A 24,360-nucleotide genomic window follows, 5' to 3' on the forward strand; every position below is an offset into this window, starting at 1 on the left:
TGTAAACATACATATTTGTATGGGCTAGACATATATATTTCAATATATGAAATTGTTCCAATTTCCAAAAGGTTTATTATATAATATTTACATATTTTTACATGTGCATATATCTCATATATGAAAATTCAATAAATAAAGTACGTTTGCATTGTATATTATTGATGCCTTCATTCATAAGTGTAAATGCAGCAGCTCACTGAGTTGGACCTTATTTGAACATAATAAATGATTAGGTGGTTTAATCTAAATTTGTGCCTAATTCATTCATGTGATCACATTTTGCATGTAAAATCTAATCCTGCCATGTAGCAGTCGAAGTATTACAATGGACTAGTTTCAAAATACTAGTATTTTCAAAATACTTTCAAAGAAAATCATCACATTTTAGAAGCTAGAAGAAGGAAATGTTTGGCATTTCTGCTCAATAACAGACTTGAATGATTTATCAATAATTGGTGATTAATTTTCAGTTTATCTACTAATCCACCTAAACATTTTTAACACTAATTATTGAACACAAAATATCTTTTTTTTTTAAACGGAGCTAGATGAAAATTGAATTCTGTGTTTGGAAATAGATGACGATCTGTGATGCCACACCTTGGTAACGTGAATCAGTAATATTTAACATGATCACACAATGTGATGTGATCTCTTCATTGAAAGGAGACAAAAAAGGAAGAGCACATGAAAAAGCTTTATTGTCACACCGAGCTTTAACATAAACAAATTTAGAGTTTCTGACTTCAAGCTTAGAATGTGTAAACTACTCAGCAATGCCACGAGGGAGAACATGTAGTGAACTCACTGTTATATAACTTACATAATTTATTAAATATCTTTATTTGGCAGGATTTTACAAAGAAGCAGGAAAAATACAGAAGTGAGTGAGTGGAGGGGATGTACATCTCTCTCTCTGTCTTTTTTTTTTAAATTTATTCATCTTTTTCATTTTCCTGTTTCTCTCAGAGAGATGCAGAAATAACACTGGGAACAACAGTAGCAAAACAGATTTACAGCATCTGCTTCTAAATGGAGCAGAGTCTTTGCAGGAACACATTCAGCTTTTACAAACACAACGATATAGCGATATAGATCATCTGGGATGCACAGGAATGTAAAGTAGAATAAGAAAGAAAACAGTGGGGGGGTGGGGAGAGGCGCACTGGAAAAAACCTGGGAAAGTCCTACTTGAACAACTAAACATTCACACTGGGAGAGATTTTATACACTGTGATGCTCTCTCTTCATGTGTCAAGTACATGACTCTTAATACATTCTGTTATTGTAAACCTCTCACTTAATACTTCACTGTCTCCTTTTACACTATTACTGTAATAGATATAACTTGGGTATCACTTTGGATATTTTTTTTAATAGTGGATTTTGTGAATAATTCATTCTTGTGTGTAAACAACTCATACAGGACAAACACCTTTAAGATTATATGACCATTTGGCAGCCTAGAGATTAAGCAGTAACAGACAAGGCATCTGCAGAGGCCTATAGCATACTGTTAGGCAGTGTGGACACAGACGAATCACTGCAGCTCCATTAGTGTAGGCCTATACGTTAAGAAGAAGAAGAACGCTGAGCTTTAAAAGTCAATGAAGATTCAGCCATGCAGGTGAGCACCACCAACAACACTTAGGTTATTATAATAGATGCCAGGCGGTGGTATATTACAGTGTTTTAGGCTCAAGAAAGAAAAGTCCTGATATATATCCGAGGACCTCACAGCATCATCTCATCCTTAGGTCCCTCATTTAAAAACAAAAAACACAATAAATACAAACATCAAAATGTATCCCACTAATCTTTAGGGGAGGGAGGGGGGATCAGTTTTGGGTACTGTGCATTTAACTGACTGCAGAGCAGCTGTCCACGTTCAGAGGCCAGGTCTGGAGAGGTCTGAGGGCAAGGCTGGAAATGCCCAGTCTCTCCTCCAAAAATAAAAAAAAATAAAATAAAAGTGCATGTCAGCAAATTGCTGGTAGTGCTGTGCGTGTGGACGTATACATGGGAACTTGTGAGTAACGAGTGTGTGTTGGAGGGGGCAGTGTTGTGTGGAAGTTGTGGTATTCAGAGTCCTTCATTCCACAAGGTGACTGTGGAGCGTGGGTGACACAATGTGTGAGTCCAGGGCTGAGTTATATGGACATGCTTTTAATTTGTGGTTTTGGAGACCGGACCAGTGACTAAAGGTCCACTATCTGCGTCACTGGATCTTCCCCCAAACTGGATGTGGGCCACAGACACAGACCCGGAGGACCATACATCTACTACTGACTGGAGGGGAGTCACCTCATCAGCTACATTTGGCAACATTCAGCCAGTATCATGGCTTCTTTCATAGCTTTGAGCAGCATTTCATGTTTGATGATACTCTACCTTCAAAAATAGACTTTTTCTAAGTACCGCCCCATTAAACATCATCCACTAAGTCTTTACTAAGTTTGACAACCAGGAGATTGTTGCTAGGCAAGCAGTGTTAGTGTTTTCAATAAAACAGGAATACAGATGAGGCAACTTCATCGAGTGCTTTTTGTCTATTGCCATTTAAATGGCCTTGACGTACAATAACAGCGTAGTGCAATTTACTAAACTAGAGATGGGCTTTACAGCTTTGACAGAGTCCTGTGAATCTGTATGTAAGGTTTAAGGTCTTCATGGGTCCAAAATGTTGGAACTGATCCCGAACAGACTTGTGGGAAACTAATTTTCAGAAAAGAGACACCTGATCTGAGGTGGACCTGGGCACAGCCAGACCCGACCACAGGATAATTAAAACAACAGACCAAAATGTGAACAGACAACAGAGAGAGAACACAAACACAGGCAGCATGATGGCTATCAATTCATTTGATCGATTAACAAACAGCTGCAGTGGAAAACAGCAGCGATATGATCAGAACTATGTCCTAAGTAAAATCATTTTCTTATTCGTTTATACGTTTCCTTTCATGTCGAAAGGAGCCAGTTGAGGTGGTTTGAACATCTGATCAAGTTTCCCTCTTCCTGGGCACCTCCCAGTGGAGGTTCTCCAGAGACGTCCAACTGGGAGAAGACCCCGGGTACACTCAGAATGCGCTGGAGGGATTACATATCCCATCAAGCCTAGGAACGCCACAGGATCCCCCCAGGAGGAGCTGGAAAGTGTTGCTGGAGAGAGGGACATCTGGAATACTCTGTTTAGCCTGCTGCCACTGAGACGTCTCGACTCCAGATAAGCAGAAGAAAATGGGTGGATGGATGGAGGGATGGATGGATGGATATATGCTTCAAAGACAAATTCATACAAATTATTCAGAGTCCTACCAACTGAGCGGTAACAATTTTAATATCTGTTACTCAACAAAAAGAGCTTGGGTTCAGTTCCCTGATCAGGACAGAGCTCTGGTCTGCTCTTAAGTTCTCTTCTCACTGTCTGGTCTCAAAACCCACCTGACCCCGCGTGCACTCGGGTCCATGCAGACCCACTCGGGTACAAGACAAGCAGCAAAAAAAGACCCTACACGACCTGATTATACTGGGTAGAATCTGGACCTGGCACGACTTGGGTCCCGGGACGAAATTCAGAACCGAGTGGACCCGTGAAGACCTCTGATATATCGCAGCGAGTGGAGCGGTTAAAGCAGGACTGCTTCACAGAAACACTTCACTCCAGCAAACTGAGTGGATTAATACAACTGTGGAATTCAAGAGGGGAGTAACTGTCAGGTGTTTATGAGTGTCAGTGTATCTTGGATTCCTTCTGATAATACAAGGGTGTGGTGTGTCTTGGTGTGTGTGTGTGTGTGTGTGTGTGTGTGTGTGTGTGTGTCGCACCATTGGTCTCTTAACATGTGGAAACACCACCACAGAGGTGAGCAGTGGGTGTGTTGACATCATCGGCCCAGCAGCGATGGGGATTCCCTAACAAAAAACACATTATCTTCCAAAGTGTCTGATAAATAAGCCTGATAAATAAATGAAACTGCAATGATAAAACAGATGGCGGAAAGAAAAACAAAATACAACAAGTACTCTGTGTCACAGCATGCAACGCAAAACACACGGCGCTCACATTCATGAGAGTAAGTTAGATCAGCTGATTTGTATGGCGCCCTCTAGGAGCTGTGGGAGTTTGCAAAGCCCTGTTTGGATCTGAGGAGAGGAGAGGAGAGGAGAGGAGAGGAGAGGACCTAGGCATGCTCCAGGAGCCACTGGAAGAGGGGGATGCGGTGTGGTTCTCTGCCCGTCTGGAGTGCCTCCTCTCTGGCCTGGGACTGGCCGTGGTGCATCTGGCTCTCTTCACAGTAGCGCAGCAGCGTGTGCAGCAGTTCTCCCACCCTCCACTTCCTCTCCTGAAGCCTCTGGACCACAGCTGGGAGCTGAAAAAAGGAAACAGTTATCATTCACCTCCATCATCAAAAGGAGGGCATGCCTTATCACTTACAATTTAGATCTATCAGAATGATAAATTGCCAAGAAAGGGATCTGGGTAAATGTTTAAGGGTTTCCCACTAGACCATTAAAGCTGTACACTCAGCTGACAGTTTATTAGGTACACCTAGCTAAAACTAATGCAGTCTATTGCAACAGTCCTGCAACAAATCCTACGTACATGAAGGTTGTAATGTCCAGTTTGTGTTGAAACTGTTTCAGAGAGGCTGCAGGTTGTGCTGTAGTTTCTATTATTTAGTTCACGCCCTTTGTATGAGTGAGGGTAGGTTAAATAACAAACACCTCTCTGTGTAACAGAGCAAAGCAACTGAACATAAAAACTCAGCATTATAACCTTTGTGAAGGAGAATTTACTGCAGGCCTGCTGTATTAGACTGCAATAGTTCTAGCTACTATAGGTGTCCCTAATAAACTGGCAACTGAGTGACAGCATTACATAACCCCAAGGAATATGAGGGAATTTTAGAAATGAGCCACTTTACTAAAACTGTGGAGTAGCTCAACTAATTTAAAAACAACACAGATGATTTAAAGGTCCCATATTGTATAAAGGTAGATGTCCATGTGTTTTTGATTATAAAGCAGGTCTAGGTTCTATATTAATACTGTGAAAGTATCAAAGCCTCAGTCCACAGAGAAATGCACACAGCCTGTATTCAGAGACTGAGCCTTAAAACCAGCCGTCAGGACTTCTGGAACTTTGTGATGTCACAACAAAGCAGTCACTGCTTTCAGCCATGCCCCAAGCCCCACCCACCTGTACCCATCTGGCTGACTGACCTGTTGTTACTAGAGCTCCAGAGAGAAGCCTGAGAGAGGAGATGTAAAACTACACTGAGATGGTTTTTGGTTCTTAAAACTACAAATATATCTTCTGATGGAGATCAACACTTCAGATAAAAAGTGTAAAATATAGGGCCGTTAAAAAGCCTGAGAAATTTCCTAAGTATTACTGAATTATGTCAAGTATGCCACAAATGCAATAATAAATATAAATAATAATACAAAAATATATAAAAATATAAATAATATAACAAAATCTGCATATTGAGGAAGTTTAATTAGATTGAAGTGCTGAAGAGTTGGTTAAAAGTAATGATAAATGGCTGAAATAAACATTTCAACAGTTTAAATAGTTAGCTGGTAATGGAGCTTCTGTCTGTGACTCCAGGCAGCTGAGTACCTCTGCACAGCTACTACTCCCCTGTTGCAGTCGCCGATGGTTTTCCCCTGTTTGTCCCCACAGCAAAGCTAATGTCTGTGGAAACCAGGATACCACTTTACAACACTGCTAACCTTTAAAGCCAACGTGAGCAGTCACGACAGACTGACGTCTTTCACTGAAGCCGCCTGACTTGGTTCAGGAATGTCGTACTGTTTCATGATAGATACCACAGCAGGAGCTGGAGAGTCGCTGGTTACCTGCTGCAGCTCTCTGTCAGGACTCAGCTGGATCTGGGGAATGTCGGCCATGGAGGCTGCCGCCCACTGCAGCATGCTCCTGAGCTGAGGGTCGAGGGTCACGTGCTGAGGGCCGCGCCCGAGCTCCCTGACGTCCGTGTTCACTATGACCAGAGCCGTCCTGGGAGCCTGCACCTGAGTCCTGTCCACACAGAGTGTCCCTGCAGCAGAGACAGGTGGTTAATTCAACAATCATCACCCTCACACACTGATCAGACACACGAGTCTACTCTACACCTGTGTGTTCTCCTCGTCACCAGTACGTCTTAAAGACATGTGGATACACCAAGTGTAATTCCTAACAGTCCTTTTCCCACACTCCCCACAGCAGAACACGCCCGATGATAACCCCCCCCCCACACACACACTGGGGGCTTCTCTGGTTTGACACACACATAACGCATAATGAGTGACTGTGGAGGGAGTGGAGGGGATGAATGAGCATTAGAGTGGCTAAATACGGGGGCGGTGAAATCCCCGGCTGCAGCACACTCAGACAGCAGACAGACTTACACAGCCATTTGAAATGAAGGCCAACTGTTCTGAATCTCAAAGAGTGGAAAGAGCAAGACCTCAAATTAAGAGAGGGGCCCCTCTTTTCCCCCAACCCCCCTCTGCTGTCCACAAGTGTGCTCTGTTAAGCTGTTTTGTGCCAAAATCTGCATTCTTGGAAAGTTTTTATTGAATTAGAGTAATTGAAGGTACAGTACGAGCCAGAAAAATATTCTTACCACTGGATTCCTCTTTGACCTCAGTCTCTTTGTCCTCTGTATTGTCACTGTTGGATGAGAAATGCCACAGGTTCGTGAGAAAGTGGGACAAAACTGCGTGTGATGAGCTACACATGACAGTAAGCATGTTTAAGCTAACAGCCTTTGATCAATGGGACAGACAGGATATCAGAAGCCATAAGCGCTGCAATCAAAGCAGTCTGATCCAAAGACTTCTCAGACGCACTGACAGAGCAACGCTGCACTGTGTTCCAGTAAATTTACTTTCCTGCTTCAGTGTGTTGAGTCAGTTAAGACACAATGAGTAAGAGCACATCTGTGAAAGCTGGAAATCTAACTCGACATCCATTCTGTCAATTGTACAAATATTTGCTGTGTGACGTGCCAACAGGTAAACAGTCATTTCTCCACTTTATAAGATTGTTAATCACAGTGTTGTTGACACAGCCCACGGCTACAGACACGCAGACTCTGCTCCATATGATATAAGGATATCATTTTCTCTGCAGAGGGAGGACGATACAAAGGCTTCGCACATTCACTGCTTTTACAAACGAGATCAAAACAACTACAAAGACAGGCATTATGGACAATACTTTCAGTTCTGGCCATTAATGACGCTGCCTGAAGAGTATAAACCCACCAGTGTTCAGCATTTACTGCCTTGACTTACACGAGACACGTTGTATCCAAACATGTTGTTAATCATCATGTTTAGAATGACAGTAACTAAACCACAAACCTGAGTCTATGAGAAACCTGCCACCTAATGGCCATCACTACTCTGTATGAGTGTTTTATCTAATATATATAAAAACATCTATTGCTCTGTTATTTATTAATTGAAAATATCTATATTGTGATCAGTCCTCTGATAAATCTTCCGTTTATGGATAAACTCAAGAAATGTCTGTTTTTGTCTAATCCAGTGAATTAAATTTTAAATACCTCACAGATAAATTCACTTGTTTGCCTTGATGGAAAAAAATTGAAAAATCCAACACTGTCACACTCCCTGCAATGGACTAATACACTCACGGCCCATTGCTCCCTGACCGGGTGGCAGCGCATGGCCAGCAGGTGTCCCGCATATATAGATTTGTGTTTATGTTCCTCTTTAATGTGGACAATTTGATCTGTTTCTGTACGTTTACATTTTCCTGTCAAAACAAAATGATCAGAACAGATTGAGAAATCCACTGCAGTTTTTCTGTATTTTAGGAAACCACTGGTTTCAGCTGACTGAAGACTAGTGTCAACATCAACATCAACAGATGTCTATTCATCACAGTCAGTATCTTATCCTCTTCATTAATTTGTCAGCACTGATCACACAGTTGTGAAATGCTGATTGTTGGTGCGTTCGGATGTCTGTAGGGAAACTCTGACACCTGGTTATCAGTTGCCTAATAGAACCGAATTCATGTACTATGTTGATGAAAATGAAAACATAGAAAAACATAAATGCGGCAGCTCCTTGCATTTAAAAGACTGCTGTTCAGTAGCCGACTCTGAACCTCCTGCTGTCTCCTAAAATTGCATGTTGATTAACATGGTGATTGATTGAACTGTTCTGCTATTAACTAGCTGAAACAAGTGGCTGCATGGGTCAGAACACAAAAACACATTTACCAGCCTGAGAAAACAACGAGTCTATAAATGGCCAGCAGGGTGGATTAACTCTGTCAATGCTGCTGGACATTTCTGTGGGAATTTAAGAACAGGGCCTGTGATGGCGAACCTGCAGGACTTCAGTCAGTTCCAGTGTATCTGAATCTATCGGTGGGTTTATACTGTTCAATAACATTAATGCAAAGAGAACATGAACCTGCAAACACTACAAAGTATCTTATCAAGCAACCAAAGTACATGCAAGTAACGTAGAAGCAGCAAAACTTCAGCTACACATCACAAGCTGAGATTAGCAGCAACAAGCATGCCAAGTCAAGCCTAGTTATATTTGGAGCTTTAGTGTGGTCATGCAAGGAGCTGGTGGTTTCTAGTATGAGACAAAGTACAAATCCAAATGCCATCAGACAATGTAGTAAATCATTTTCATATGATGAAGCAATTCCCTGGTTCCAATTCTGTGCTGGATCCGTCACGTTTCCTCACTCATGTTTAGCTCTATAGTAAATTCACTCATTTCTTTGTCCCATTCTAGGTGAAACCACCAGGTCTCTGTGGGGGGGGTTAGCCGTGTCATTCGGTTGCTGACCAACCTGTCAGAGGGGGAGAATGACATGCGCTCCTCACACGCCTCCCCCTCCAGGCCCAGACTGCTCCAGCTACTGCTGTTCCCATTGCTGCTGGAGAGAAAAGGCAGGTAACGCACTGCTGTAAACACCGACAGTGACTATGCACTGAAAAGAGACGTAATCACATGAGAGCTACACAGATCAGGATATAATAAGCAGTTTCTTCTCATTTGCTGTAATGACCATATCTGTCATGTAGCTTCCACAAACATTACTCAGATTGATGACAATTTTTGGCATTTGGAATAATCCTTTAAATGTCAGGTGAGGTTCAAAACACAGGAGGATTCTTCAGAATGATGTTGATTTTTTCCACCATATATCCCACTGACTCATCTGTAATGTTGATGGAGACAATTTGTTTCTAAAGGCCTGAAATGTGAGATCATTACATTCTTGTCCTCACGTAATCTATGTTAATCCTGCGGGTTCCACCAGAACAACCAGCTGGCAACAGAAGCACAACACCATACACTCTCTCTGTAATTAGTCAATGATTAGCCTGCTGGCTGAAACCTGCACACAGTGGCGTGCAGCGCTCTGACTGAGGCTGACGGGAGGAACATTTCTGATATCTAAAAATACCTCTATTAATCTGTATTTTCTCAGCCACAGTGTGATCTGACTGGATGACACACGCTGAGAGCTTGTTCATATAGTCAATCATCATTTTCAAAGTGTCAAGAAGCCCTTTTTTTCCCCTTCCATTATTTCATCTGCTGAGTCTAATGAATTACACATGCTGGACTTTGTTCCTGTAGAAACAGTGCCTGCAGGGAAGAGAGCACTCAAAGACACACCTTTAGAAAATATTATGATACATTAACTTTGGTCCTGATGGCCAAAATAGCTGCTAACATGCTGTTTTCTTTTAGTATCTTGGGAAAGAATCTCAAATGTTGTCAGTTTTGCTTCCATAGAGATAGCAACCTTTGCCAGAAATGTCAGCGGCCTCATTCCCAGAGCCCAGAGACTTGAATGCGACCCTGTTACTGAGAGGCCCGATACTCAGGCTCACTCACTTGCTCCCACTCCCTCCCTCTCCAGTGATGGCCAATTCTGTCACAACTACTACTTGCTCCTCATCCTTGTGGTGTATTGCACAAACTTGGTTGCACTGACAGCTACATAAATCTTTAACAACATATCTGTTACAGGGCTCACATATAATGCAACATTTGCACAAATCAGAGAAAATTGCATTTTGGCAGAGAGGTCCCAAACCATACACTGTGCCCTGTGCTGACCTTGGGAAACCTCCAATCTAGACTCGACCACAGGAGGCTCCTGCTAAAATGGGTCCAACACTAGCAGGGAAGGAGTGTTTCTGTGCTGCTCTGGTCTGAGGAGATGGACAGCACAAATAAGACACAGCACGACCCAAAGTGAGAACCTCATTCTTACATCCTAAGTCAATGACTACACAGAAATATATTCTACTGCCTCTAAATGAACTATTAAAGCCATGTAAGCACTGTCTTCAGAGACTTCAACAGTGCCAGTCCACTACTTAGACCCTCACATGCCACTTTGTAAGTTTCCACCTCACCTATCACTACATGTTCAATTTCTAATTTTAATACACACATATATTCAAGATTGTTTACATTTAAAGAAAAGAGTAAATCAAGAAACACAGTGGGATATGTGGGTTAGAAACTAGCATGTGCCACCTGTTGCTGCAAAAAAAAACAAACCATAATCGTCACAACATAATCAAGGGCTAATTTAAGTTCAACTGTAATTTGTTGCTGTTCACAAGTGGCCACAGTCATGCACTATACATTTGATTTAATGAACTGGTCTTTTTATATCACACATCACATGGGCTTTTTCAGTCAAGCAAGCAGTAGAAACTTTGGAACTTCCTGTCAGAACTTTTCAGAATAAAGTTCAAGCTCACGATAGCTTGAAAAAGGAATCCCTGCCAAAAAACAAAACAAAGGAAGTTAATTTAAGGGTAACTGTTGCTGTCATGACATAGACCTATTTTAGCACCAGGCTGTGAGCACTGACAACAGTCTGTCAGACCTGTACAGTTCTGTCATTCACTCTCAACATGGGTAAAAGTATAATAAACAGCTACAGGTGGGGGTAGAGTCTCTATTGGGGCATTATAGCTGAATGTGAGACTGTCAGTACCATACTGTAAGAAAAAAAAATCAGGTTATCAAAACCTCCTAGCTGTACCCTGTTCACAGCAGTGGTCTCAAACCTCTTACTCCTGGTAGAAACCTGAGTTTAAATTCTTAAAGTATCTGCACAGAAATCTGCTTATTTGTTCATACAGCTGTTTCAAATCTCAAAGTGCTGAGCGCTAAAATCAATAATCATCTAATGTTGTGTAAGGTGAATAGAAATGACTTAGCCTTTGAAACACTGAAAAGTCGCTGTGCAGTAAATAAGATACAGAACAATTCAATCTGGACTATTAATCAACATGTGTAATAACAAACACATTAGAGCATAATGTGCCTCAACCATACATCCCTTCAAGAGACAAGTGGGTTAAGAGAGATAGCAGCTGTGTGCTCTACAGGTAACTGGACAGTTGCTATGCCAGTGGTTGTACCTGTCACTGAGGTGGAGGAAGCTGCTGTTGTCGTCTGGGTGCTCATCCTCAAAGCTCAGGTTAGACCAGCTGCCCAGACTGTCGTCTCCCACACTCAGCTGCTGAGACACAGTGGACTCGGTGGCCTCCCTCCCTGGAGAGCTAAATGTACAGAGAGATGGAAGGAGACAGAAGGAGAGGGCTTCAAAAGTTCTGAAAATATTTACACCCACAAATTCATGGTGATTGTTCTTTCTGTGTGTATTAAAATGGTGACAACAGGTAGGGGGTAAATGTGAAATAGTAGCAGCACCAGATTATAAGAAATGACTGATTTATCATTTGATATGAAGTCAGTTAAACTAAGCTGCTAAAATGCTGCAGTGTGTGTGTGTGTGTGTGTGTGTGTGTGGCCCTAACCATAAGAGGAAGATGACTGATGTGAGTGTTGGTGTGTGTACCTGATGCTGGCAGCCTGGCAGATGTTGGACATGGCTGATGTCATGATCTCAGCAGTCAGGCTCTCAGCGTAGCTGGTTCCATCGTGACCAATGCCACTGTCGGCATTAAGGCTGGTGTTGCTCAGCTCGCGTTTAGCTGTCTCCATCGCCATGGACACCATCTCCTCTGCGAACGCTGCCCTGTGGTCCAGGTCAATGTGGATCTTTGGGATGTCCAGGCTGGAAAATTGCTCAGCCCTCGCCTGACATTCTGCCCCCCTTTTCCGCCTCTGTATTACAGACTGGTGGTGCCTGCTGTGTTTGGTGCAGTACGGGCACTCCTGGACCTGACAATAACGGCACGTCCTCTCCCCCAGAGCTTGGCCCACTGCTGGCCCCTCAGACAGCCTCTGGGCGTGAGAGTGTCTGTCATGGCCTTGGGTCCTCTGATGCTCCCGGGATGAATGTCCAACTGAAGCCAGGCTCATCTTCAAAGTGTCGTCAACTATTTTACTGGCGTAATGCTCGATGACCTGCATTACCCTACTGCTGTAGCCTCCATCATACAGGCTTCCTGTACTGTGGTAATGCCTGCTCTTACCCTCCTTGGACAGCAGGGGGCAGGAGAAGGAGTTCCTGATGAGACTCTCTGCCATGTCCTCAAGTTTGGATTTCTTATACAGACAGGAGTCAGTGAGGGACTTGGGCAGTCGTACAGAGGAAAGATGCAGCTTGCGTGTGACATCGCAGGTGATGTTATAAGCTAAAGACTCTGCGAAGTTGACCAGGTCCATGTACTCCCTCCGACTCTGCTCCTCAGAGTCCCTGCAACAACACTGAGTGTCCTCGCCTGAGGACTCTGCTCTGTCCTTGGGTGACGAGGCCTCGCTACCAGAAGCTCTCCATTCATCTGGCAGTGACTTGGAGTAGTGAAGGCGGGTGCTGGAGGATCTCTGCTTGATCTTGCGACTGGCATGAGCCAAGCCTAGTTTTATGGAGCGGTAGGCCAAACGGCTCGCATACTGGTCTAGGACCAGCTCCCTACTACCTCCTTCCTTTTTCAGTACCCTGATGAGGTAGCCAGCATATTCATCCGTCACACTCTCACAGCTGGGATACTCAGAGGACAGGCCAGAGCTGGAGCTGGAGATGGTGCTTGAAGTGGTAGTGGGGGAGCGAAACACAGAGGCTATCAGGTCATTGGACCACTGCTCAGCCAGCCTTCCTACCCTCCAGTCCCTGTTCTGGTCTGTGCTGGGTTGAGACTGGTGTTGGTGGTGGTGATGCAAATATTCAGAGCTAGATCTGTCCAAGCTTCTTCTTCTGAGAGCCCTGTGATAAGGACACTGTTGTCTAGAGCTCACCATCCTCTTCACATCGTTGATCACCTCTCCCGCCACCTCCCCAGCATACACCCACAAGGTGTTGAGCGTCTGCTCTGAGAACTGAGCCACGCTGTCTCGCTTTCTCTCGCTGCCTTTGCTCATCTCTCCCTCCTCCTCTGCCACTCCCAGGGTGTCCATCTCTGTTGCCATGGAGACAATGTGACAAGCCAGCCGCTCAGCATAGTGGAGCGCTTCCTTGTTGGACATTCTGTGAGCGGACATCTGGTTTGGTTCATGCCGGCCTCCCCCCGTCTCTGAACATCTGTTAGTGCCACCAACACCACCCTCTTCTGCCAGTTCTTCCTCCTCTTCATCCTCATTGCTATCTGCCTCCTCAGAGAGAGACCTCATCAGTTTGAGCATAAACTCAGCCTTGTCGGCCTCTGGGGTGATGCCTTTTGGCCCCGGGCCGGGCTCAGGCTGATAGTGAGGGGTGGGAGGAGGGGTAGCAGGGGAGAACTCCTTGGCCAGCTTGCTTTTCAGCTTCTTGGAGAATTGTTTTATCTGTTTCTCCTTGGACACCTCACTGGGCTGCTGAGGGGTAGAAGGAGGAGTGCCGGGAGTCCCACCAGATTTTTGACCGGAGCTTGGACTTGGACTTGAGTCATCAGCAGGAACAGATATCCTCCTTTGTCCACCCACCTCGGTGCCCGGCACATCAAGAGTATGCATCATTACAGGATGTGTTTCAACCACACCTCTGGTCCTAGGATCTAACTCACAGCTGGCTCTCCTCTGGCTTTGAGAGTCTGTCTGAAAGGAAATGTGAGGAAGCTTAAGGTCTGTTTGCTCGACAAGGCCACCCTTCCTCACATTCCCAGAATCTCTATAATCATATCTGAAACACTCCCTGCCAGCTCCCTGGTGTGGAGGGGAATCTGAAGCCTCATGATTTAGCGTCTCCTGCTTGGAGGAAGAGCCTCTTCGGCTTCCAACTGTCTTTGTAAAGAAATCAGCACAGTCACCGAAACTCTTCTTCATCTTAGAGGCAGTTATGAGCTCACAGGCCTCAGTTACTATCATATCCACCATGTTGCCAGAGAAGTTTTGGAATGGAGACTTTCCTGGGGCGGGGCCTCCTCCAGGTATGGGGGTCTGAGTTCCATGACTGTAAAGGTGAGTGTGTGTGGATGTGGCGGTGTCAGAGGAACATACAGATACTCTCTTGGGGCTGACCTGTGGGGTATCTGATGAACTAGACTTACACTGACAGGTCTCCTCAGGGTCCTGGAGGTGGGAGAGGGCTTGACCCGCTTGGGGCACAGGAATACAGCTGGCCATGCCAGATACAGTGAACAGGGCTTTCTTCACTGTGCAGGTTGCATCCTCTCCCGAGGGCCCCGGAGGCACTGCAGCTGAGCTGGCGCTTAAAACCTGCTGGTTAGCAAAGGTGCTGCAGGTGTGAGTGCTCGTGTTCTCTGCGCTGACATAACAGATGTTGTCCAGAGACACGCTAATAGCTGCTTGGCTAGTGAAGGCAACATCAGCCTGAGAGAGCTCTATGAAGGCCTCCTGGATAACAGACTCAGACAAATCTGAAGCATACGAAGAAACCACCTCCTCCTCTTCCTCTTCCTCTTGCCTGTGGCCAAAGGACCAATCACTAGGGGTAAGAGGGGTTGAGGGGTGGGAGAACTGACACACCTCCATGATGCCTTCAAACACAAGCTCTTCAGCCAGATCAGCAGCAAAACGTGTCACCGTGCTGTGGAAAATCTGCTTTTTCACCGTCAGGAACTCTTTCAGCGCCCCGGACACAGCCTCTCCAACCAGGAAGCCAGCTAATCCATTGATTGCCCGTTCCTTCAGCACATATGCGTGGCGCATGCCAATCTCATGGAAGGCCATCTGAAACACTGAGGAGGTGAGCCTTGCAGCTAAGTGACACAAGGTGGTGGTACAGGAGGATACACCTTTCTGGAGGTCTCTCAAGGCACTGCCCAGGCTCATTTCCACCAGGTCAGTGGCAAACCTCTGAATGCCATCCTTCAGAGAGTGGGACTTCTTCTGCAGCTTGTCCACTGTTACAGTCTCTTGTATTTCTGAGAGTTTCATCAGGTAACCTGAAGGATTCTTGAATTCCTTGTGGCAGACGCAGCTGAGATTCTTGTTGTCACTGATGTCAACGGCAGATTGGTAGCCACACACAGAGCCCAGGATTTCTTTGGACAGACTGCTGGCAAAGTCTGAGTAGGTCTTATACAGAGAGCAGAGATCCTGGGGTTTACGGAGCTCTGAGCTGTCCTGTCCATCCTCATCTGTCTTCCAGAAGTATTCAAGCGGTCCACTAGAGTCCACCAGAGGGCTGAAGGCTGACAAGCTTACGGGACTAAAGAGTGGGCCGCCATTCTCCTCAGACGGGGTCTGCACCGGCCGAGGGGAGTCAGGCACCTCAGATTGAAGTGAGTAGGGAGAGCCTGGTTTCAGGGGAGTAGGTTTTTTCACATTGGCTGGGAGAACGGGTTGGTCAAAGCGGTGAGGATTCATGCCCTTGGTTGAGCAGCCCCTAGAAACATATTTGGATGCTGACCCACCGGTGCTGGACTCAGCAGACTTCTTCTGTGTGGTTGTGGCACTGATGGTGTCCAGAGGCAGTGTGAGAGTGCAGCTCTCTGAGCTCAGCTCCTCCAGGTCATCAAACTGGTCAAAACTGTCAAAGAATTCACTAACTTCAGAGTCGGAGTCTTCGACCCGCTCTCTTGGCCCCCCTGGCACCTGAGGGATGTCCAGCTTGGCCAACAGGCTCTTCTGGTAGCCCACCTCATCCAGGAAAATGATTGGACTGGGGCTGGAGCAGTCGGACTCTTCTGATTCACTGACATGAATTGAAGGCGAGGGGAGTCGAGCTCCGGGACTGCAGTAAGTCCACTGGGATTCCACACCCGATGACTTCTGCACTGTGATGGACACATCTGGACCTGAACTATGTTTGGCTGAACACTTCATTGAAGATGAGCTTATGATAACACGGGAGCCTGATAGTTCTTTTCTTCTCTTGTGGGCTGGGATGGTCTGTGAGGCCACATCGCGCTTCTTAAAATGACAATAGGAAGCTGCAGCTGTGGAGGAGGACATGAAGGAGAGATGAGAGGAAACTGGTTAAACACAACACATACATAGAGTGGAGGACATAAACATGACTATATACAGTCTATGGTTACACACAGTTAAAGGGAAGATGAGAGAACACATAACCACTTTTGTTTTTACTTCCATTTTTCAGTTGATATAAAAGATCTAAGATTGTTTCTACACACAGAGGGTTTATTTCTCTGAACACCTGACAGGTGAAGCATATCCAGATGCTGATTACTGCACAGGTGTGCCGTGGGCTTGTCACAATAAAATGTCACTTTAAAATGTGCAGTTTTATCACACCATAAAACGCCTCCAAAGTCAGTTCTGAGAGTGTGTCAGTACATCCAACCAGCTCTCACTCACCACACTAGTCATCCACACTGGGCATGTTTGAGATGCTCTGGATCTGCGTGTGAAAGCATTTTCCACTTCCTGCCAGTATCCACCACCACCAACAACCTGATGAACTCTGTGTCAGGGTGATGTGTCACACTGAGCTGTGGTCACACCAGATACCGACTTGTTTTCTGATCCACAACATGCCCTCCCTCCCCCTGCACACCTGTGCAGTAATCATGCTCAGCATCTGGATATGTCACATCTGTCAGGTAGATGGATTAACGTGGCAAAGGATAGATGTATCGGTAACACAGATTTAAACACATTTGTGAACAAACTCTCTGTGTGAGTAGAACAAATCTTAGATCTTAGATTTCAACTCATGAAAAAACAAAAGTGCATTTACATTTTTGTTTGGTGAATAGAAAATGTAGAGAAAAATTGCCTCTCAGCTAGAAAAGAACTGACTAGTGCCATCTAGCTGTGAACTGCCACAATTAATTTTAACTCCTGCCATTTTTAATTAATTCTGAATAAGTTATGATGATATTAAAAAAAACAGGGTTTAAAATTTAGGTCTCCACTTTGGGTTTTTCAGAAGTATCTACATTCAGCTGATGAGATCACAAGATCCTCTACATAAGAGACCAGCAGCAACTAAATGCCACAAAGCATCAGCTGTTAAACCTACAGGGATTTTCTCCTGCGTCGTCCTCCTCCAGATGCTCCAGGGCTGTGACAAAGTCATCCTCGATTGATGAGACCGACTGGTTGGTGTCGTCTTCCTCAGGCTGACTGGGCTCAGCTGTGCCCCTCTGAAGGGCCTGAAGCTCCAGAGTGTAGCGGACACCTGCCATGTAGCACCCCAGCAAGCCCAGCAAAGATGCTACACTGGCCTGAGGGTAGACGCTAGTGCTGGGATTATGCCTCAGCACACACACAGCCTTTAACCAATACTGGAGGTGGAGAAAAATAGCAGAGTAAGAAATCAAGAGGAGAAGAGAAAAGAACGCACATTACACAGAATTCACAGAGGATTTCTTTTTAGACAGGGCAGGAAGTGTACTGTTATGTCTGTGCTCTGATTGCGAGTTGATATGTTACATGTGCAGAACACAAAATCACAGAGTGCAAGTCCACACTGTAATGCAGAAAAGAAGGAGGTCCAACGGTCTGACCCAGGCAATAAAACCACAGAGTGACATTCAGGGCCTGTGTGAACCAAAACACCACACATGGGATCAGGAAGGACAAGGCTGCAACCGTGGGCTGAAAAAACAACATTTTTTTTGTCTGTCTGTCCCACCTGCATTTCTTCAAAAGCGTGAGAAAGACTTGGTGCATGTGTTTATGTGCAGGGACAGGCAAGGCCATGAAGTGAAAACAATTTAATTGAAAACTGCAAGAATTCCTGGAACAAAAATGTCATACTTGAAAGTTATTTTGTTTTACTAATGAGTGTGCCATGTTTGGGCATATTTCCAGTGTAAATAATCTTGTTTTGAGAGTTTCAAAATATCTAGTTTTTTCCAGGAAAATTGTTTTTTTTTTTTTTTTTTTTAAGGACACAACTATTTGTCAGGATAAATATAGCTACAGGGACAGAAAAGCTTTTGTACTGCACAGTTTCCCATTACTTACTTCCCCTTATTCTATCCCCTCACTTCCCTGTCTATATCTCACTTCTGCTTTATTCAGCACGCTGACTGAACACATTCCCTCAACATGAATGTCTGTCGCCTACCTGAGGCCCGCCATCTTTGTGCTCTGTCAGCCTGCGGGAGTCTTTTAGCAGCAGGACCTCATCGTTCTTGAGGCTGTGAACATGGAGCGACCTGAGAAGCTCACACAGCCCTGCAGGCAGAGATGTTAGAGCCTGGGGGAGAAGAAGAACACACACACGACACACATTAGTCTGCAGGTCAAACGGCTGACTGCAAGGCCTGACAAAGTCGTCAGTGGAGAATTATTTTTGTTACCATCTTTAGTCCGGGGACCCCCAGGGTGTTCCCAGCAAAAAAGGGGAATAATTTATTTTCACTATCATTGCATCAATAAGTAACACAATGACAGAATGTTTTGACTATTTTGGTCATGAGTTTCAAACATTTTCTGTAATAAAACACCTAAATGGGGGGTCCGTGGTCTAATTTTTGTCAGTTTAAGGGTCCTTGATGTGAGAAAGTTTGAGAACCACTGCTCTAAATACACTGCTGTGCCAAAACATCATGACCCCCCCCAACATGGACTCTGGTATCTGGCACCCGGACGTTAGCAGCATCACTCTTTAAGTCCTGCAAGGTGCAAAGTGGAGCTGCTGTGGATCAGATTTATTCCTGCACATCCCCCAACACCCTATCACTGGTTTGTGATTTGGCCCCTGCTCGGACCACTGCTGAGTGGGACACTGCTGAGTGGGAGCAGCACATAAGCTTACCATCTAATAGATCCCTGACCCTCTTAATCAACGTTATTAGCTGCATTTGTGAGTGTTCATAATGTTACGGCTCATCAGTGTAAGACTCAGTGTCCCTCACCACAATATTCAGGAAATTCTCTCTGTGATGATGAAAAATTACCTGTTGGGTGACATCTTCCTCTTCACACTGACCAGGCAGACACACAAAATGAATCTGAAAGAACACAGTAGTTGCTCAGTTTTAATGTGTCTTATGCTTGAATATGGCTCAGCTTATGCATGTGTTTGCGTGTGACAAACCTCTGTCAGTCTTGTGGTGTCTCTGTTGGGCAGCTCTAAGCCAACACTGCACAGCTCCTTCTTATTCCTGAAGAGGCTCTTCACACACTGCGCCCCACTGTCACGCACAGTCTGCAAACGTGCAGTGTTTATTAAACTACATTTATAGCTACCCAACAGATCTAATGAGAAACCAGTGTGTATGGTTTTGCCCATCACTGCAGCATGCATGAAAGATGATGAAACAAAAAGAACAGAGCACCCTCTTTGATGTAGCTACCTGCTTTCACGCATGACTTTCATATAGATCCTGGGTAATCAGATGATATTCACAATGACATTCGAAAACACATACATCACTATGTGATCTATCTCACCACATTAGAAACTGCAGTAAACATTGAGCAACTACAGACCACAAGCACACAAAACAAACAACAGAATGCCACTATCAGTGTTATCATACTTAATACAAACTGTACAAACACACACAACAAGATCTTATGCATTTTAACCCAACAATAACATTGCAACTGAGAGTGAAGTGCAGCAGTTAGTGTTTTGTAAGAAGCAATATTTCAATTTGTCCTAATGCTCAAATTTTTTTTAAGATCAGGTGCAAATGTCCATCTAAAAATCCAAAGTCAAAGATGTAATCACTGAAGACTGGGGCTTAAACCCTCCATTCAAAGACACAGTACACTTCAGACTGTTGCAGAACAAAATGCAAGCTCCCACCTCTTTCCGGACTGAGGCCCTGGACCTTACTGGGACTCCTCTAATACGGGCACAGGCATCCATAGCAACGGAGAGCTGCACAGGACTGGCTGGCTTGGCCGCTCACCTGTAAACAGAGACGTGCCAGTGAAGGAAGGAAAAAAAAAAAAAAGAAAATGTGAGTGACATGGAAAGTAAGGTTAGAGAGTGAGGTCAAAACTGCTGAAATGAGAAGACTAGAAATTCAGACTTAAATCATTACTTTCAGTCCCAGAGCTGAGGCTGTTTTCTAATGGTCTCTCTAAAGTTCTATCAACAATCCTCAGCAAGTAAAAAGAAAACAGGATTGTTCAGTGTGACGTCTCGATTGCTCTTAAATACTACTCAGCTATCTCACTCTCAGCCACAAGAACACCACATGACAGTATCAGTGCTATTAGTAAACAAAGAGATAGCACACTATGTTTCTATCTGTTGCTTCACACCTACATGCCAAAACAGGAAGCGTGACATGATGGTTTACATGCAACAAAGAGCTAAGTCACTGCACCTGGGCCGTCCAGTAATTTACTGAACCGACAGTTACCGATGAACGTTTCACCACAGGAGCCAATACAGCTAAGGTTTTGCTTTGTGCTCTGAACTGTTGACTGTTCGGCCGACTGAGTTTTCGTCAAACCCATGTGAAAATAACATGAATCAAGCTCCTAACAGTAGGCCCTGACTTGTCCTGCTGGTGAGGATAAGCTACGGTAGGCCCTGCTGCTTTGATATTCTTTTAATAGGCAGGCCTGCATCAAAGATCAAACAGCAAGGCAAGAGAGCAGGGGTGTGTGCTCTGAGCAGGGGAAACACACTCGGTAAGCAGCATGAGAGAGCGGGTAAAGGAGGCAAAATATTTACAGTGTACAAGAAGGAAAAGTTTTCCCAAGAAATCCAAGCCTCTCCTTTGAGGTATGGTCCAAAGCAGCTAGTTGAGTCTAGACACAGGCAGGCGGTCCTATTGATCGGCCCATCCTGCATCCTGAGAACCAGAGGGGTAGAGCACATGCCACCGGCTTCCTGCGGTGTTCCAGGACCTCCTGGCTTCTCACGGGTGCGTTGGTGGGCTGTGCAAAAAAAACAACACAGCCAGCAACTGCTGCCTAACCGCAACCATGCAGTGCATCCCAATGCACTCACAAGGGAAGCAGGCACAATGACGTCTATTATGACTATGACTATCTAAAACAGAGATGAACATAAAGTAGTTGGCAAATCTTCTTTTTTAGCCTAGGATGTCTCGTGTTTTGTGGTACAGTTTATGAGAATGAACTTCATCATATGCAACTAATGTGGTCACATAATGCCATATGTGTTTAGTAATAGCAAAACTGCAATTAAGTCTAATCAAGTTTAAACTTAAACAAATCCTCAAGGGCTGATTCATAAAACTAATCATCACTATTTGCACAAAAATGTAACGGAGCTCAGCACATTCAGCAAAAGGGATTCCAGAGAGTGTTTGTGATCATCTTAGAAAGAAGACAGCAAAACAGCCTGTCAAGGGCAGAAATTGTGTAGTCTAAAATCTTGTTTGATTGGGGAACTGATGTGGGCCAAACTCTGAGCATGAGTGTGGGTGGCCGGAGGGATAGATAAACAAAGACTGCGATAGAGAAGCACAGCGTGGAAGACATGAGAAAAACTCACAGCTCACTGTGAGACCAAACACCAGACTGTCTCTGTAATGAGGCACAGGTGATGTTTTGGTCAGGTGGTGTCAGTGCAGCAGACAAGTGAATATAACATGAACTCTAAAACACAAACTTATTTCTGTAAAATCTGAACTAGTCTTTGCTTTTGATGACAAGCGCAGAGACGTGAATGTGGAGCTGGCTGCACACAGAGACAAATCTTGGAGCTGGAGATGCTCCACAGTGGAGCTCAGTCAAATTATAATTAATGCTTCACATTGCCCAGTTCCAGCTGCTAATGAGGCATTTTTTGCAGTAGACATCTTGATTTGTCATTGTAGGACAAGCGGAGGTGTTGCTAAAAACATTCAAGTGTCCCAGTGAGCCAATAAACAACACCCATATAACATGTCAACAAGTCTGCCACAACAAAAGCCTACTGATTGTCTTTATGTGATAGTTCTTAAATATCTTTAGGTTTCGGACACAACAAGCAGTTCAGTGACACAAGCTTGAGCTGCAGGAAACTGTAACAGGCTTTCTCCTATTCTCTGACATTTTATAAATCTAACTGCAAAGTCAGAGAATAAAAGGAAATTCATCAATAATGAAAATAATCCTTGCTGCAGCCCTACTCCACAGAGAACAACAGGACAACTGCTTTCAAAAGATCTTTTCACAACAAAGCCATTAAATGTTCATTCAAGTCTCTATGTTTGGTTCTTGGGTGTAGACACTGATTTGATGTACTGACCGAAACCACATGAACCTGATCTCCAAAGTATCAATGCTACCAGTACAAAGTCTTGTTTTGAGTGTGGGTACTAGCATCAATAGGATCAGTTGAAAAAAAATGGACCCATCATATGCTGAATCACACTGTGGACACAAGAACACTGTTGTCTCTGCTGCTGTGGTTGTACAGTGATGAACATTTGTTATTACCTTTTAAAACTGTCAAACACGCATGTGAATTAACAGAGAATTAACAGCGCCTGTGTTTCTCCTACATGAGGGTACTTCGACTGGTTTCAACAATAAAAAGCAGTGGTATCAGTGTAGATATGACGGTGATCCTGACTCTTAGAATACCTTCTATCAGATTAAAACCAAACTGGTGGTACTGCCCACCCTTTACTCGGATAACCTAGTGCAGTTTCTTTTTTAGGGTGGTCCTCTGGAGTGGTTCAATCAAAGAAAGAGAGCTAAACTTACCACCTTATATATAAGAAATGATCACCTGCATCATCACAGCTACTTCAATCAGTAACCTTACTTGTTGACAAATGTGACACTACACACTGAATGTTGTATTCTACTTCTTATAATAACTGTGCTCAACATGTTCAAATCCCGCTAATCTAACCAGAGGCCTAATTACAGATAACTCAGCCGGCCTGTGTGTTCCTCGTCTGGGGCTGGTCCCGCCGCTGGCCGCAGCAGGCCACAGAGCAGCCACGCACTGTGGATGCTGATGTTGATTCGCGACTACGCAGAGCCTAGGCAATCAGTCAGTCAGCAGCAGCGCAGACAAACGGGGAGCTACAACCGGCTACCCGCAGCAACATCACGCAGCCAGACCCACCGATCACACCCTGCTGGGACCCAGCGGACGACAGGCTGACCAGCACCGGGCTAACAGCGGCGCCAGGCCGCGCTCGGCTTGGTCTGTGATGTCACCTTATTGCCGTTAGCTAGCACTTAGCCACCGAGCTAACGCTGACGTTAAGGTGAAGTCAAACGCCAAACCGACAACACGGTGCGGTGAGGTGCCGGTATTCCTGACCCAGATATCCTCGTTTAGCAGGAGGTTCCGCTCACCGGTCGGAGCAGGGTCGGAGCAGGGTCGGAGCAGGGCTGGAGCAGGGCTGGAGCAGCGCTGACGGTGGCCGCTGCCTTTCCTGTGCGACCCGTCAACGACTCGCTCGTTTGAGCTCCTCTTCCTACAGTAAACCTCAGTGAAGAAAAACACAGCCGGGACACCTCGACTGACTTCATTAACTTCAGTTTTACAATTCAGATGTAACCAATAACCAACGGGTTAAGGCTAATGGACGCGGTGTTCGACGATCTATCAGAAAATAGCAACAATAACAACAGCAACGAAAACCATTTCTAACGCCCGGAATCTTTGCAATCAAGTAAAATAACCCTTCACATTTCTTCCCAGGAGCCACTCTTGCCACAAAGGCCAGCTGAAGGGGTTCAGGAAGATGATTACACTTTACCGCTGTTGGATCGATTTCACCGAATCCCGAGAGGGAACCGAGCTCTCCGGTTCCTGTCCGTCACCGTCCCCCCATGAGGACGGCAGCTGGGCATCGCCAGCCGCACCCGAGAAAACGATCTGTGTCGCACTCGCTCTGCTGAAGACAGAGCAATCGAACTGCAGACCGATGAGCAAGCATATTAACAGTGATCGAGTGTAACTAATTGCATTTACTCAGTGTGCTTAAATAGCATACAGTTCAGATGTACTTGCACTTTAGTACTTATGTTTTATAATGCTTGGTTGGGATTGCTGCAAACCCACTATATGTTCATCTCAGGTTCAAGAATTCTTTATTATTCCACCAT

General features: G+C 44.8%; 1 protein-coding gene across 6 annotated transcripts; it reads right to left on the reverse strand.

Moving 5' to 3' along the window:
* Window positions 1–681: 681 nt before the first annotated feature.
* akap11 (A kinase (PRKA) anchor protein 11) lies at window positions 682–24,151 on the reverse strand. 6 transcript variants are annotated; one of them, XM_071484015.1, is made up of 13 exons: window positions 23,369–23,598; window positions 21,011–21,216; window positions 20,129–20,234; window positions 19,412–19,522; window positions 19,272–19,325; window positions 18,437–18,568; window positions 17,384–17,648; window positions 11,912–16,334; window positions 11,472–11,612; window positions 8,864–8,950; window positions 6,642–6,688; window positions 5,872–6,071; window positions 682–4,376 (listed from the first exon to the last, which is right to left on the reverse strand). In XM_071484015.1, the coding sequence occupies exons 3-13, from the start codon at window positions 20,189–20,191 to the stop codon at window positions 4,188–4,190; spliced, it is 5,712 nt and encodes a 1,903-aa protein (XP_071340116.1). In that variant the 5' UTR covers window positions 20,192–20,234; window positions 21,011–21,216; window positions 23,369–23,598; the 3' UTR covers window positions 682–4,187. The 6 variants fall into 6 exon arrangements, with proteins under 6 accessions (XP_071340116.1, XP_071340101.1, XP_071340122.1 ...); XM_071484000.1 differs by lacking the exons at window positions 21,011–21,216; window positions 23,369–23,598 and adding an exon at window positions 24,012–24,151; XM_071484021.1 differs by lacking the exons at window positions 21,011–21,216; window positions 23,369–23,598 and adding an exon at window positions 23,605–24,094.
* Window positions 24,152–24,360: the final 209 nt, after the last annotated feature.

Source organism: Trachinotus anak, unplaced genomic scaffold (assembly GCF_046630095.1).
Source record: "Trachinotus anak isolate AG129_WGS33_773 ecotype Australia unplaced genomic scaffold, CSIRO_AGI_Tana_v1 ptg000001l, whole genome shotgun sequence".
NCBI classification, from domain to species: Eukaryota; Metazoa; Chordata; class Actinopteri; order Carangiformes; family Carangidae; genus Trachinotus; species Trachinotus anak.

Excerpts from the sequence above, each read along its gene's own strand:
- akap11 (XM_071484000.1), bottom strand. The coding sequence starts at position 20,191 with ATGGATGCCTGTGCCCGTATTAGAGGAGTCCCAGTAAGGTCCAGGGCC. Across the intron at positions 19,326-19,411 it reads ACACCACAAGACTGACAGAG|ATTCATTTTGTGTGTCTGCC; the intron begins GTTTGTCACACG and ends GTGTTCTTTCAG. Across the intron at positions 8,951-11,471 it reads TTCCTCCACCTCAGTGACAG|CAGCAATGGGAACAGCAGTA; the intron begins GTACAACCACTG and ends TTTTCTCTCCAG.